Below are 16890 nucleotides of genomic sequence, written 5' to 3'. Positions count from 1 at the left end.
AAGCTCCGCCTCCTGTGTTCACGCCATTCTCCTGCCTCAGCCTCCCGAGTAGCTGGGACTACAGGAGCACACCACCGCACCCAGCTATTTTTTTTTTCCTTCTTTTTGTATTTTTAGTAGAGACGGGGTTTCACGGTGTTAGCCAGGATAGTCTTGATCTTCTAACTTTGTGATCTGCCCGCCTTGGCCTCCCAAAGTGCTGGGATTACAGGCATGAGCCACCGCACCCAGCCCCATTTCAGTTCTTATGCACAAAATTGATCCTCCTTTACCCAATTCCACGTTCTTCGGTGTATTACTTTCACTTCCCTAAGCATCATTCTTCTTATTTCTAAAATGGGGATAAATGTAACTGTATGTGCCTCACGGGATTGTTGGGAGGATTTAGTGAAGTGGTAATATTAATAGTAGTAATTGATGAGTAAGATTTTGTTATATTATGTATCAGGTACTGTTTTAGGAACTTGACTCTGCCTGACTCCTTTCTGGTAGAGTGTGTTAAAGTATAGCAGTATTCAATAAGTATTAGTTGTATCCTGAATCCTTTTCACATCTCTTAATGACTGAGGTATCCTAATTTTCAGCAGTTGATTGTTTACCTATTTACTTCTCAATGTACAACTTCTGTGTAATTAATGAAAACTTTGTGTAAATAATGAAGACTTTGGTGTACACACCAGTATGAAAAATCTTGGTCCTGCAGCATACTAGTTGCACAGTTTAATCATGCTGTGCCTTGGTTTTCTTCATCTAAAGCAGGGATGCTGATACCTAATTCTCAAGTGTTAGGGAAGTTGAATGAGCTGGCCCATGTCAAGAAGCTGACAGACCACAGGCACTGACTGATGTCCTTCTCCATCTCCCGTCCTGTGCTGCTCCTGGGAACTCTCCATCTTGCTGTTATCCCCAGGCTGTTTCATTTTGTTTTAATGATTTTCTTGGTCATATTTACAAGAACACTAGTATAAGACAAAGATTCTCTCTGTTGCACATTTTGTGCCTTATTCTCTAGCCACTTATTTTTGTTTCTAGGCTACAGGATAGCAAGAATACTAGGCATGAAGAAGTTTTTTGGTAAACATATACTAAGCTGGATAAAACAGACTTGATAAAGAATCAACTCGGCTTCTCTTTGCCATCAGGCCGAATTTCTTCATTAGCCTGAGCAAAATGGCTCAGTGTTTGTTCACGGAGGCTGAATGCATCACTTTTTAAAAGAGAGTTTTTGTTTGTTTGTTTGTTTGTTTTAAATCAGACAAGGCTTCTAGAACTTAAGGTAGAAGAAAGTGCTGGATTGAGCCTTTGTATTCTGAGGGGCTGTATTAGTTTAGTAGGGCTACCATAACAGAATACCACAGACTGGGTAGTTTACACTAGAAAAATTTATTTTCTTACAATTCTAGAGGCTGGAAGTCCAAGATCAAGGTGTCAGCAGGATTAGTTGGTTTCTTCTAAGGCTTCTCTTGTTGGCTTGTAGATGGCCATTGTATTTGTCCATAAAGACATTCACAAGATTGGGCAATTTACATAGGAAAGAGGTTTAATTAGACTCACAGTTCCACATGGCTTGGGAAGCCTCACAATCATGGCAGAAGGCAAGGAAGAGCAAGTCACATCTTACATGGTTGACATCGGACAAAAAGAAAAAGAGCTTGTGCAAGGAGACTCCTATTTTTCAAAACTATCAGATCCCATGAGACTTATTCACTATCACAAGAACAGCACGGGGAAGACCTGCCCCCATGATTCACTTACCTCCCACTGAGTCCCTCCCACAACATGTGGAAATGCAAGATGAGATTTGGGTGGGGACACAGCCAAACCATATTGTTATGTACCTGGCCCCTCCCAAATCTCATGTCCTCACATTTCAAAACAAATCATGCCTTCTACAGTCCCTCAAAATCTTAACTCATTTCAGTATTAACTCAAAAGTCTGGCCGGGCACGGTGGCTCATGCCTGGAATCCCAGCACTCTGGGAGGCCAAGACAGGTAGATCATGAGGTCAGGAGATCGAGACCATCCTGGCTGACCTGGTGAAACCCATTTCTTTTGTTTTGTTTTGTTTTGTTTTGTTTTGTTTTTTGAGATGGAGTCTCGCGCTGTCGCCCAGGCTGGAGTGCAGTGGCGCCATCTCGGCTCACTGCAAACTCCACCTCCCGGGTTCACGCCATTCTCCTCCCTCAGCCTCCTGAGTAGCTGGGACTACAGGCGCCCGCCACCGTGCCCGGCTAATTTTTTGTATTTTTAGTAGAGATGGGGTTTCACCGTGGTGTCGATCTCCTGACCTTGTGATCCGCCCGCCTCGGTCTCCCAAAGTGCTGGGATTACAGGCTTGAGCCACCGCGTCTGTCCGGTGAAACCCATTTCTACTAAAAAGACAAAAAATTAGCCAGCCTGGTGGTGGGCGCCTGTAGTCCCAGCTACTCGGAAGGCTGAGGCAGGAGAATGGCATGAACCCAGGAGGCGGAGCTTGCAGTGAGCTGAGATGGCGGCACTGCACTCCAGCCTAAGTGACAGAGCCAGACTCCATCTCAAAAACAAACAAACAAAAAAACCCCAAAAGTCCACAGTCCAAAGTCTCATCTGAGACAAGGCAAGTCCCTTCTACCTATCTGCCTATGAGCCTGTAAAATCAAAAGCAAGTTAGTTACTTCCTAGATACAATGAGGGTACAGGCATTAGGTAAATACAGCCATTTGAAATGGGAGAAATTGGCCCAAACAAAGGGGCTATAGGCCCCAGGCAAGTCCAAAATCCAGTGGGGCAGTCAAATCTTAAAACTCCAAAATGATATCCTTTGATTCTATGTCTTATATCCAGGTCACACTGATCCAAGAGGTGGGTTCCCATAGTCTCGGGCAGCTCCGCCCTTGTGGCTTTGCAGGGTACAGCCTCACTATTGACTGCTTTCACAGGCTGGTGTTGAGTGTTTGCGGATTTTCTAGGCATGTGGTGCAAGCTGTTGGTGGATCTACCATTCTGGAATCTGGAGGATAGTAGCCCTCTAGGCAGTGCCCCAGTAGGGACTCTGTGGAAGGAGGGGGACTCTGACCCCACATTTCCCTTCCACACTACCCTAGCAGAGGTTGTTCATGAGAGTGCCACCCCTGCAGCAAACTTCTGCCTGGACATCCAGGCATGTCCATACATCCTCTGAAGTCTATGCAGAGATTCCCAAACCTCAGTTCTTGATTTCTGTGTACCTGCAGGCCCAACACCTCATGGAAGCTACCATAGCTTGGGACTTGCACCCTCTGAAGCCACAGCCTGAGCTGTGCCTTGGCCCCTTTCAGTCATGACTGGAGTGGCTGGGATGCAGGGCTCCAAGTCCTTAGATTGCACCCAGCATGGGGACTCTGGGCCTGGCCCATGCCACCATTTTATCCTCCTAGGATTCCGGGCCTGTGATGAGAGGGGCTGCCATGAAGACCTCTGACATACCCTGGAGACATTTTCCCCATTGTTTTGGGATTGACATTCAGCTCCTCTTTACTTAAGTAAATTTCTGCAGCAAGCTTGAATTTCTCCTCAGAAAATGTGATTTTCTTTTCTATTGTATTGCCAGGCTGCAAATTTTCCAAACTTTTATGCTCTGCTTCCCTTATAACACTTAATGCCTTTAACAGCACCCAGGTCACCTCTTGAATGCTCTGCTGCTTAGAGATTGCTTCCGCTGGATACCCTAAATCATCTCTTTCAAGTTCAAAGTTCCACAAATCTCCAGGGCAGGGACAGAATGCCAGCACTCCCTTTGCTAAAACATAACAAGAACCACCTTTGCTCTAGTTACCAACAAGTTCCTCATCTCTATCTGAGACCATCTCAGCCTGGGCCTTATTATTCATATCATTATCAGCATTTTAGTCAAAGCCATTCAAGTCTCTAGGGAGTTCCAGACTTTCCCACATTTTTCTGACTTCTTCTGAGCCCTCCAAATTGCTCCAACCTTTGCCTGTTACCCAGTTCCAAAGTCACTTCCACATTTTCAGATACCTTTTCAGCAACGTGCCACTCTTCTGGTACCAGTTTACTGTATTAGTCTGCTTTCATGCTGCTGATAATGACATACCTGAGACTGGGCAATTTACAAAGGAAAGAGGTTTAATTGGACTTACAGTTCCACGTGGCTGAGGAAGCCTCACAATCATGGTGGAAGGCAAGGAGGAGCAAGTCACATCTTACATGGATGGTAGCAGGCAAAAAAAGAGGTTGTGCAGGGAGACTCCTGTTTTTAAAACCATCAGATCTCATGACACTTAAATCACCGTCATGAGAACAGCATGGGAAAGACCTACCTTCATGATTCAGTTACCTCCCACCTGCTCCCTCCCACAATATGTGGGAAGGCAAGTTGAGATTTGGGTGGGGATATAGCCCAAGCATATCAGCCATCTTCCTTTGGTGTCTTCATGTAGTGTTCCCTTTGTGCATATCTCTCGTAAATCTCCTCTTGCATAGATACTCTTGGATTAGAGTCTACCTATATAACTTCATTTCACCTTAATTATCTACTTAAAAGGCCCTATTTCTGAATACAGTCACATTCTGAAGTGCTGAGTATCAGAAGGTCAACATATGAATTTGGGGACACACTAAGTCAGCCCATGATAGGTGACAGACTGAGAACCTGGCTTAATGATCTTTTCCAAGGTTCTGTGCTTCTCTGGAGAGGATACATGAGTGACAATTCTGTTGAGTTATAGAGCTGGAAAAAATTTAGATGAAGAATACTTACTCTGATTTCTGAAGTCACCACACTTCTGCTTTCTTAGCAGCACTTACTAGGACTTAGTCTAATTTTTCTCTTTATATTCTTAGGCTGTGTGGATGAGTCTAACCGTTGAGCACTTACTTTTTCTCGCCTTTGAATATCCAGTCCTTAGCACATAGTATGTGTCAGTAAATAATAGATGAATTGAATACAGGTGATTCGTCTGCCTCTGGACATTGTCACAATTTCCTCCACCACAAAAGGAAATGAATTTGTCTTTTCATAGTCATCTACCAAGACTGAAGGCATATTTTTTTGCCTTGGGTGGTTTGGACTGAATTCTGTCTGATGTCTAAATTTGACTACAGCGATATATTTATTTATAAACCATCTTTATTAAAGAATGTTATTGCCACCGTTTCCTTAGTTGCCAATTATTTTGTGCATTGTTATTGCTCCTCAGATTTTCTTATTTTGGGGGAAGCTTAGGCGTAATTTCCTTAGATGTAGATCAAAGCTGAATTGGATAACTAAAATATGTTGCAATTTATGTTATAGAAAAATGGTAAAAATATTCAGCACATATTTTTTATATTTCTATTTCAGAATTAATATTTCAGCTTTTTTTTTTTTTTTTGAGTTGAAGTTGGAGTCTCCCTCTGTTGCCCAGGCTGGAGTGCAGTGACGCGATGTCAGCTCACTGCAACCTCCGCCTCCCAGGTTCAAGGAATTCCCCTGCCTCAGCCTCTTGAGTAGCTGATATTACAGGCGTGTGCCACCATGTCTGGCTAACGTTTTTATTTTTAGTAGAGATGGGGTTTCACCATGTTGGCCAGACTGGTCTTGAACTCCTGACCTCAGACAGTTCACCCACCTAGGCCTCCCAAACTTCTGGGATTACAGACGTGAGCCACTGAGCCCGGCCAATATTTCACTTTTTAAAAATAAATCTTTTTAATGATAAGACAGGCTTGGGTTTGTCAAGAACAGTTTCTAAAAGGGTTTCGTTATGCATGCACATGTAAATAAAAACCTTTTACAAATCCCACAGAATAAGATACTTTAAAATGGAGCTGTCAAGCAATTTTTATATGTGTAGTCAATTTGTGGTTTCAAAAAGCTACTTCAAAAAAAACTTCAAAAAGTTAGTGCTTTTTGATAAATTTGTTTTCAAACCACTTTGTTAACAGGTCCAAAGTTATATGATAAAATGATCAAATAAATTCTTTTCATTATAAAGAATCTTGTTTAAAAGTCCAGAGCGTTCCTCTTAATATTTAGTGAGAGCCCTGTTCTTGTTGTACTTCATCAGTTGTCTATGTTGCTGGTTGACTATTGGAAGTTTTACACTGAATGAAAGAATTAAGATTGTAAACCTCTAGAAAACAAGGACTTCTGTGGTCCTTCCAGGATTGAATGAAGGTTCCATGAAAGAGAAACATCTAGAATACACCTTTCTTTTTTCTTAATAGCTAGTAGAGGGTGAGGAGGGAAAGAAGACACTGTAGGATAATGCATGTTTATGTCAGATGGTAGGAAAAATTCATGATGTATTTATACTGCGTGTGCTACCAAACAGCATACAGCTACACGTTTTAGACAAAATAAAAGAAGTTTTGATGATAATTATCAATACATGCTTGAGAATTTCCAATGTCATGGTTTAAGCACCCACTTCACATACACTTGTAAATTAGCTTCCGTGCATTCATAAATGGGGTTAGTGTGATTAGCTTGCCAAGGCCCAGAAGAGATTATATTTATTAAAGATCACATGAAAAGTTGTGTCCTAGGCATCTGACTAGGAATTTTAATTTTAAATGGGTAATATTGTCTTATTAATGAACTATTAACACAGTAGAAACATTTATTTTGATAGATTTATTAATGAATGTAAAGATTCTTGTTTTTTTTAATATAGGATTAATGACCATTCATTCAAACTAAACCTATTATGTACACTGAAATATAACATAAACATTGATAGGCTTGCCAATCTGACTTAAGCACTACTTTTAAAATATGAAGCTAAGTATAGTTTTTTTGTTGTTGTTAAGATGTTTTAGACATGTTAAGTCATTTTATTTTGGCCTATAATCAACCTCCTGAGGTATAATGAGAAATCCATTTCAATATAGAAAGTCAGTTTTATGAGGTTTTTAGATTTTGTCTTTTTTTTTTTTTTAAAACAAAACTTCCTGTCAGAGTGTGTGCCTGATTGTCTCACATATTTGATTAGATCAGCTGGCATGGCTCCTTGGCAGCCTGGCCCTCGCTGCCAGTTTACTCTGTGTCCCCTTCCTTGCAGGGCCCTGACCCAGAGGCCATCTCTCAGCTGTCCCAGCCCTGCCGATTCTTTGAGGTCCCTGAAGCCTTTCCTGATTCTCCCATCTCATGTTATCATTCTCTATACCCTATAGCTTTACCTTTTGATCATGGTATCTGTTGTGTTAGTTATTCCTTTCGTTGTGTCTCACCAAAGTTGTTGGCTCATAGGAGCTGGTAGAGTGACGCCGGCCACAGAGGCAATAAATATTGGCATTGTGCTGTCTTCATTGCTTTTCTTGGATGAATTAAAAAACATTCAGAGGAGCTGGGCACAGTGGTGCATGCCTGTAGTCCCAGCTACTTTGGAGGCTGAGGCAGGAAGGTGACTTGAGGCCAGTTCAAGGCTGTAGTGTATGATGATCACACCTGTGTATAGCCACTGCACTTCAGCCTGGGCAACACAGTGAAATTTCATCTCTAAAAAAAATAATAAAAGGAACAAAGAATTGGAAAAAGAATGCATAGAGTGTGGATTGGCTTGCTTTACTCATAACAGGTTGCTTTTCCAAGCATCTTCTTTCACAACGCTCATTATCAGGACATCTTGGGAGCAAAAGTGTCCATATTGATTTGGGGTTACTTATGTTTTTCTTTGGTCAGAATCCCTCGTTTCATCCATGTCCTCAGTCCTAGATTAAGTAATCTTTTTGTGCACATTTATAGCTTCTGACGTTAATGCCTCCATTGTTTCCTAAAGTCCCGATGATGATGGAACTGTGCATATTAAAGCACGAATGGGGCAGAATGTTGTCAGGCATATCTAAAAGCCTACCCCTGGAAAAGTACTTATGTGGCACAGAAAGCCTCTTTCTGGAAAACCACTGAACTGATAGTTAAATTCAAAAGTCACTCTTAAAATCAGTTTAAGCACACATTAAATTCACTTGTCTTGGATGAAGCCAGTGAACATGTTAAGGCAAAACAAGATTTATTATCAAATACTGGTCTCTCCAAAAAGTTACGTGGGATCAGAATCAGATGTTGATGAATAATTTGTTTTTGTACGTTTTAATAGTTACCTGTTCTTACTTCTAGAGCTCATTTAACTGGTTGAACTAGAGAACCAGAATACAACATGATTTGTGTTTTTCTGTGGTGGAAGAGAAAAGTAAAATTAAAGTGGAAGTTATTAATACTATCTATATTCACAGGCTGCTAATATGTACTGCGTTCTTTCCTTTTGTGTTTTTCTTCAGGTGATTGAAGACAGTACTGGAGTCCGCCGGGTGGTGGTCACACCCCAGTCTCCTGAGTGTTATCCCCCAAGCTACCCCTCAGCCATGTCTCCAACCCATCATCTCCCTCCCTATCTGACTCACCATCCACATTTTATTCATAACTCACACACGGCTTACTACCCACCTGTTACCGGACCTGGAGATATGCCACCTCAGTTTTTTCCTCAGCATCATCTTCCCCACACAATATATGGTGAGCAAGGTAAGTAGATTCTTGTTGCAGTCAGGAGCCGTTGAAACTGGCTACAGCATTTCAATAGTTCAAGGCAGCCCTTTGTTTCTTGTGAAATAAGCAGAGTAGAAAAGGATCTAGGTGGTTTGTAAGACTCATGAGGAATTCCTAGCTTCCTTTGTCCTGCATGGTGCCTTGGAAAAATTACTTTGTGGGTTTAGTTCTTTTACTTTCTTTCAGTTTTCCCAAACTCGGCCCCAACCCCCACCTTACAAGATCAAGGAGTAAGGTAGCCACCTTTTATTTTAGAAAAGTGGCAATGTGACATCGTTCCCATGTCCTGAAAGCATGTTTTTATGTGAGAGTGGCCTGAGGTACAACTGTGGCACATCGTTGCTTTGGTATCCATATGATCTACCAGTTAAAGGGAAATTGAAAGGTGTTTTGTGCCCCATTTCCAATGTTTGAAGATTGTGAAGTCTCAGCAACCTTTGGGTTTCCTGAAAGGCTCTATGTTGTGATGTTGGCAGAACTAAAAATCCCCTGGCTGTTGATGTGGCCTTCCTGAACCTGCTTTTAGTTTAAGACTAGCCATTAGTGCAGCCACAATTTCACTGGTTGTTAGGCAAATACTTACCTGGATATGAAAAGAGTCTCAGAACTACCAACATTATATCTTTTTAAAGTTTTGACCTTGGTGTTGGTTTAGTCTAAAGGCTTTCTCTATCAAAATGGATCCTGAGAAACCAGATAATTGAAGGTAAAATTAGACTTTAGCCTCTAGGACTTTACAAAGTGATTTTCTTCTGAGTCTGACTATGAAGGGAAGCATTTTACTGCTTCAGACATTTATTATGTTGGTTTAGATACATTGTAGAAGAAATGCCTGTTATACCATAGAATGTTTGAGCAAGTTATTACTTTTAACAGTTATATATATATATAATTATATAATTTCTATATAATTAATTATAATTTATAATTATATATTTTTATATATAATTTTTCCCTGTTCATCTCACATTATAACTTATTCACAGAAAAAACTTTTTTGAGATTTTTTGAGATGGTATTTCAAGTGAAATATACTGTTGTAACTTAGAGATAGAATTTGACTCTGTGTGTGTTTTGTTTGTTTTTTAAGTAGTCAAAGAAATTTGACATAATTCAAATTAATCAGGTGCTTTCACAGTGGGGTATAAGGGGATGATAGCAAAACATGAAATCAATACTTTGATTTTATAGCAGCATCAATAACTTCCTATTAATTTGATCTTTTTTCCATGCAACATAACACCAAGAAAACATTAAGTAGTGGGGATATACTATGAAAATATGAAAACATTTGGATAAAAACTGAAAAAATTTAGTTAGCTGTAATTTTCTTAAATGTATTCAGTGCTTTGACACAATATGCATTAAATAATTGAGTGTTTCTCAGAGCTTTCTGGCTGGATCTGAGCTCTGATGACATGAAAGTCCTTGGTGACTGACTCACTGCCTGCTGGTGTATATCTGACTTGCTTTATTTTAGCAGTCTGTTAGTAGGATGCCACATAGTTACTGTTTTGTAAATGCTGTCCTTTGCAATTTTAGGCAAGACAACGGTATAATTTAAATCATTAGAGTTAAGCACAATTGTAGTCTCTTCATTTTGTGGTGTATTTGGGTCTAATTCCATTAAAATAACACAGAGCAATAATGTATACAAATAAAAATGCCTTCATTGATTTCACATTAAAGCAGTAAACCAAAATCCCTTCGCTTTATAGATAAGCCATTTTTATATTCTTTAACCTTAGTTCTTTAGTGTGCATACCTAAAAGCAATTTAAATATTAATTTTCTAAACTATAAGTGTTTAAAAGTTTTCACCATGTCTGAAGAGATGATTAGTGCCTGCGGTGAATATGTTAAATCTCATGTGTAATGCATCGTGGCATTTAGAACATTTACTGTCCTTCTGCTATATTTTGACATTGTTTATTTGGATACATACTGTCTGAATAGGATTATATTTGTTTTGACACATTCTCTAGTGCAAACTGGTTCTCTCATGAAGATTTGATTTTTCACAAAACAACTCGTTAAAAAACACATCTTCCTTTAGCTATGTTAACAGTAAGAAACAGTGGAGCTTTACCGTTGAGTAATTGAGACAGCAGTTTTGTTAAATTATGCAGGGTAACCATACATTTCTGTTGTGCCTGTGACAGTCCTAGTTTAGGTCTCTTGCCTTGAAGAAATTGTTGATATTCCTCCCTTTTCACTGTCAGAAGTGTTCAGATTTGGATGGTAATTTATATTGTCACTCCATAGATGAGGTGACTCTTGTTTCTTATGAAGATGTAAGGACCCAATCTTTATGTCTTTATTGTCATTTTTACTGATACCTAAAATAATTGTGAACTGATTTAAAAATTTAAATTTAACATGAAGTTTTCCCCTTGAGGTCATAAGATTGTTTGCAGGCTTCTGTTTTCTTTTGAGCCACTTTAAAACGTGCGTAGTAAAGTCACGTGGCATTCTACATTTGTCTTGCCTTCGATTACTCCAAAAGAGAAGTTTGAGACCACAGCTTATTACGTTTGGCACCAGATTTCAGAGATAGCTTTTCTTAACCCTTATACTTCCTCCTTGAACATTTCCCCCGATTCTGTGAGCTTTGATTATTTTAAATGGAAATGTGTCATCTCATTATCTTAGTTAAATTTGTTCAAATGTTGGCTCTTTTGAATGCCACAAATAACTTAAACTTTGACTGCAATATACTTTCCAGTAGAAATAGTATTCTGTCTACAGGGATAAGTAGACTTTTAAAGTAGCTTGATTCTAAGTACATGTTTAATGGGGGTATTTTATTTGTTCTAACTTTTTCATGTATTGCAACTACTGAAAACATAATGAAAGGCAAAAATCAAAGTCAGTTATAAATTCAACTAGAATATGAACTCTTTAGGGATAACAACCTTGTCTTCAGTATTCTCTGTAATATAGGAAATTTTCTGAACGCACAGTATAGTTTTTAATGATTGATTATTCCTTGATTGATTAGAAACAAATGGGAATGCCTTAAATGTATATCATGTATATGGCATTTTCTTTTTTCTTTTTCTTTTTGAGGCAGAGTCTTGCTCTGTCGCCCAGGCTGGAGTGCAGTGGTGCAATCTCAGTTCACTGCAATCTCCGCGTCCCAGGTTCAAGCGATTCTCCTGCCTCAGCCTCCTGAGTAGCTGGGATTATAGGTGCGCACCACCACGCCTGGCTAATGTTTTGTATTTTTGGTAGAGATGGGGTTTCACCATGTTGCCCAGGCTAGTTTCAAACTCCCAAGCTCAGACAGTCTGCCCACCTCGGCCTCCCAAAGTGCTTACAGGCATGAGCCACCACGCCCGGCAGTATTTTCTTAAGAAATATTTATTATACTCTATTTAGTAATATTTTAGACTTCTTTTATACTTTAGACTTCTTCAGGAGCCAGATCGTTTGACCATTTAATAATTTATTACTGAAAATGTAAACTGAGTTTGGGTTTATCATAATCATCCATTTTAGAAATTATACCACTTTATGGAATGTCAAGCTACATCACCCGAGAAGACCAGTACAGCAAGCCTCCGCACAAAAAACTGAAAGACCGCCAGATCGATCGCCAGAACCGCCTCAACAGCCCTCCTTCTTCTATCTACAAAAGCAGCTGCACAACAGTATACAATGGCTACGGGAAGGGCCACAGCGGTGGAAGTGGCGGAGGCGGTAGCGGTGGTGGTCCCGGAATTAAGAAAACAGAGCGACGAGCAAGAAGCAGCCCAAAGTCGAATGATTCAGACTTGCAAGGTAATAGTCAAGATGTTTGCCATAGAGTGAATTATCAAGACAGAGACATCTCAAATGATGTTTCCACGTCTTTTACATGAGAATATTATTTCATGGTGCTTGGTTGTTCTGCTAAGAATATTTGAGTAGACCTTCTTTGATCTATTTCTTAGTAAGGAAAGAATATTGCATTGTTTATTTTTTATTAATACTTCACGGCAGAAATACTACGTTTTTTGGTCACATATGCCATGTAGCTTTCTACTTAGTAACAAGTATGTGAAAATCTTTTCATGTTAGCCTACTTCTGTTGTTTCACTCTCTGAATAGACAGATGTGGAAGAAATCCAAAGATAATTTTTCTAAAAGTGTAGGCTAGTTTAAATCTCAAAATAATTATACCTCATAAACCATATGTAATTACTTCCTTACTGTAATGAAATCTGTCATTGAATCACAGAAATATGTTTCTCTTTAGTTTTCGCATCAGTTACTGTCTCATACCACCTTTTGCCTGTGAATTAAGTGTTTGGAAACCAAGAATGAGATGGAAGAATGAGGGTCACCACATATAGCTAGAGAAACATCAACTCAGAATGGCACGTGTTTTTTTGTAGATGAATCTCTTGGGTATAGATCAGTTGATTTGGAGGAAGGTTTTTGTGTTTAAATGAAGTTTTGGGGGTAGTTTAGAGAGAACCTATTTTGATGCCACATAAGGAAAAAGTGACTTTTTCTATAGGCATAGGGAAGAATGACTTAAGTGAGGCAAAAAAGGTAACATTTGGATAAGGTAGGTGAGTTTATAGATAGAAATGATTGGAAAACAAAGACATGAACAACTTTTAAAGATAGGATCAATTATTCAAGTAGATTCCCTTTTTCATTCACAGTCACATTCTCACAGACAGTCCCCATTTCTACCTGACTGAGATGCAATAAGGAATCTGATTATAACACTCATTGATTATAACACTCATTGAATTTATGGATTCCTTACTGCATCTCATTCAGGTAGAAACAGGGACTGTGTCTGTGAGAATGTGATTGTGACTGAAAAAGATGCAATTTGTGTATTTTTGAGTGTCTACGGAAGAGCTTCTGACAAGGGAGAGGAAGGTTAGGTAAAACGAAGTATTGCCATCAACATTTCCCCCTACGTTTTTTGGGTGAGTGATTGCAGCATGAGAGAGAGGAATAGTAAGATAACAGTGAAATGTAAACAGATCATGTGTTCTTTTCATTTTAATTATTTATTCTTCTCTCTATTTTCCAAACTCTATGCAATTACCATGTTATTCTTATACTTTTTAAAACATAAATAATTATCATACAAAGGAAATTGAAGATTCGAGAGGCTTGTACATAGCTCTTAAGGGAAGATGCTGGGTCTCATATAATAATTTTTAGTCAAATGATACTGTAATTTCTAAGCTTGAAATTAGTTTATTAGCAGTGTTGCAATTTAACCATGACTATACAAGAATTCATACCAAAAAAATTAAGAATAGATTTTCCTAAAGAGAATTTTAATCCAAAGAAAAGCGAGAGAGAATGTATAAATTGTCCAGAGAGCTTACGAGGTTTGAAGTACTTTGATTACTTGACTCATTCTTTAATAATTTTCACCTTGCTTTGCACTAAAACTGATTTAAGGCAAATGACATAGACACATAGAAGCAGATAACATAAATGTAAGCATTGAGGAGCCGAAAGATGATAAGGGAAGGAAAATACTAATAAGATGAAGCAGGGTTCCAGTAGAGTGGCTTGATATGGGCCATATATTTGGTTTTGAGCCTCCTGGTTGTCAAAGCAAAAAGGCAAATGTGAATCACATAGCATGAACAAAGAATAAAGCACTTCTTGTTCGTGGGGTCCATCAAGTGGCTCATAACGTTTCAGTTGTGTCTGCCTCAAAATGTGGTTGTTGGTTCCTAGGATCCCAAAAGGCTTTTTCCTGCTTTCTCATCCTTACAAGTGTGTCTCCTGCTGGAGGTTACTGCACCTGACATCTAAATCTGTACCCCAGAAACAGACTTCTTAACTGATTCTTAGGTTTACAGTGCCACCTAATTAATCTAAAACTATACTTAATACCAGTATGATAAACCTGATAGGTTCATATGTGGTTTGCACAAGAATAGAATATATACTTAACCATAACATGTGACTTGTGGTTTTTTTTTTTTTTTAATGTTTTACTTAGGTTAAATTGCCCTCATGGCCAGAAGAGATAAATCTTTTTACTTTTTTTTTTGAGATGGAGTCTCGCCCTGTCACGTGGGCTGGAGTGCAATGGTGCGATCTCAGCTCACTGCAGCCTCCGCCTCCCAGGTTCAAGCCATTCTCCTGCCTCAGCCTCCTAAGTAACTGGGATTACAGGCATGCGCCACCACACCCTGCTAATTTTTGTATTTTTGGTAGAGATGGGGTTTTGCCATGTTGTCCAGGCTGGTCTCAAACTCTTGACCTCAGGTGATCTGCCCACCTCGGCCTCCTTTTTACATTATAATTCCTTAGCCTTTGAGTTAATTTACTTGAATAATTTACCTTTTTACCACTTACAAAAAACAAATCTTTAAAAAAAGACAAACTTTAAGTTTGTGCCTGGTCCTGTGGTAAAACTAAGCACGTGTAAAAGAAGCAAACAACTCATGTTAATATAAATACATGTATGAAAAAGATGGAGATACCTTAATTTCTCTCTTGAGGTCTAGTTCTCTCAGTTAACTGTGCTTCAGAAACTTTAAAACAATAGAGATTCGTGGACCCCATTTTAGACCTAGTAAATCAGAATCTTCACACCACTTTTGACTTCATGTTTTTTTTTGTTTTGTTTTTTAAATAAAACCTCCATTGGGGATAATGTATAATCAGCCAAGATAGAAAATTATACTATCATAATAATAAGGATGGTTCATCAAGTTGTACACAGTATGGAATAGGAACTTTGTGTTTTATTCATCAATCTCTCCCTCCTTCTAGTACTATACCTGACACATAGTAGGTACTCAGTAAATAGTGTTAAGTGAGTCCTGTTTTCTTAATTGCCTTGTTTTCCAGAGCAAGCCTTCTTTTTGAACACACAAAGCTATTGTACCATTTCCTTTTCCTGGAACAAATTGTTGCATTGCTCAAGGAAACTGCTCTGTGGCTAGCCTCCCCTTTCATTTACTATTACCTTCAGGAAAACAGGCACGACAGACTCCCATAGTACACTCTGAGAAATACGGGATCTCTGAGTTCTTGCACTTCCTTGGAGCAAATGGTGTGGTGTGAGCCGAGAACAGTTGGGGCTTTGGTATTAGACATACGGTACTTGGCTTAGAATTGGGCTTTGTTACTTACTTTTTCCTTTTAGTTTTTCCTGAATTTCCATGTTCACATTTGTAAAATGGGCACTTAAATTTCCATTATTAAATATTAAAAATACCCTTGCTCAGTTCTTAACACTTTAATATAATGGTAACCCTTATGACTTGAATATTGTCTCTCTCATCTTCAGGACTCCTGTTATTATAGGATCATGTCTCATCTGAGATAGCTGCCCCTCAAAATAGGCATCTCTCTCTACTCTCCATCTGGCGGCTTTTCCCCTTCCCTTCATGCTCCATTCCCCTCACCCTAGCCCCCTACATTTCTTCTCCTTTAAGCCAGAAGTGGCTTTCTTTGCTTAAACCCATCTTACATTTTTTAAAGCTAAACCCTGCATTACTGGCCCACTATCTCTGAAAGTTGCTTCCAGGCTCCTCTTCTTTTTTTTTTGAGACGGAGATGGAGTTTCACTCTTGTTGCCCAGGCTGGAGTGCAATGGCGTGACCTCAGCTCAGTGCAACCTCCACCTCCCAGGTTCAAGCAATTTTCCTGCCTCAGCCTCCTCAGTAGCTGATATTACAGGCGCACACCACCATGCTTGGCTAATTTCTGCATTTTTAGTAGAGACAGGGTTTCACCATGTTGGCCAGGCTGGTCTTGAACTCCTGACCTCAGGTGATCCACCCGCCTTGGCCTCCCAAAGTGCTGGGATTACAGTCGTGAGCCATTGCGCCTGGCCAATTTTTTTGTATTCTTAGTAGAGGCGGGATTTTGCCATGTTGGCCAGACTGGTCTTGACTCCTGGTCTCCAACTCCTGGCCTCAGCCTCCCAAAGTGCTGGGAGTACAGGTGTGAGCCACCGTGCCTGGCTACTTCCAGGCTCTTTTAAGAGAGGTTGCCACTGTGTAGAAACATACCCAATATCCTGGGGTCCTCTCTGGTGGAACTGGTGCCGGATCTCATACATCTTCTCGTCACCTCGTCCTAGGGCACTTCCAGCTCCAAGCGAGAAAGAACTCTGGTACACAGCCTCTTGGGACTTCCTTTCTCATGGTCTCTGGTATCTCCTCATATGTTTTTTATTTTTCTCTTTGCTCCCTCTGAACCTTAAGAGACCTCCCAGAAGGGCCACCTTATGGTTTAAGATGTGTGATTATTAATTTTCCTCTCCAGTGCATCCTCTGTTGTGGCTACAGTTAAATAGATCTCAACATTTTAATCCCTTCGTGAGAACCTCTGTGGTGCCCCCCACTATCTAGAGAATAAAGTCTAAACTGCATGATATGACACAAACTAACTTCTTG

General features: G+C 39.6%; 1 protein-coding gene across 1 annotated transcript in view; it reads left to right on the top strand.

Annotated features, from left to right (window-relative positions):
- Nucleotides 1–16890, top strand: part of FNDC3B (fibronectin type III domain containing 3B) — a 310570-nt gene that overhangs the window by 128741 nt on the left and 164939 nt on the right. Inside the window, exons 4-5 of the mRNA XM_011998294.1 lie at nucleotides 8240–8483; nucleotides 12008–12289. Coding sequence (XP_011853684.1) covers nucleotides 8240–8483; nucleotides 12008–12289 — 526 coding nt within the window. The remainder of the gene's footprint in view (nucleotides 1–8239; nucleotides 8484–12007; nucleotides 12290–16890) is intronic.

The sequence above is a fragment of the Mandrillus leucophaeus genome, unplaced genomic scaffold (genome assembly GCF_000951045.1).
Source record: "Mandrillus leucophaeus isolate KB7577 unplaced genomic scaffold, Mleu.le_1.0 Scaffold566, whole genome shotgun sequence".
Classification (NCBI taxonomy): Eukaryota; Metazoa; Chordata; class Mammalia; order Primates; family Cercopithecidae; genus Mandrillus; species Mandrillus leucophaeus.
The sequence above is the reverse complement of the archived record's forward strand: the minus strand, read 5'-3'. Positions and strand labels throughout refer to the sequence as shown.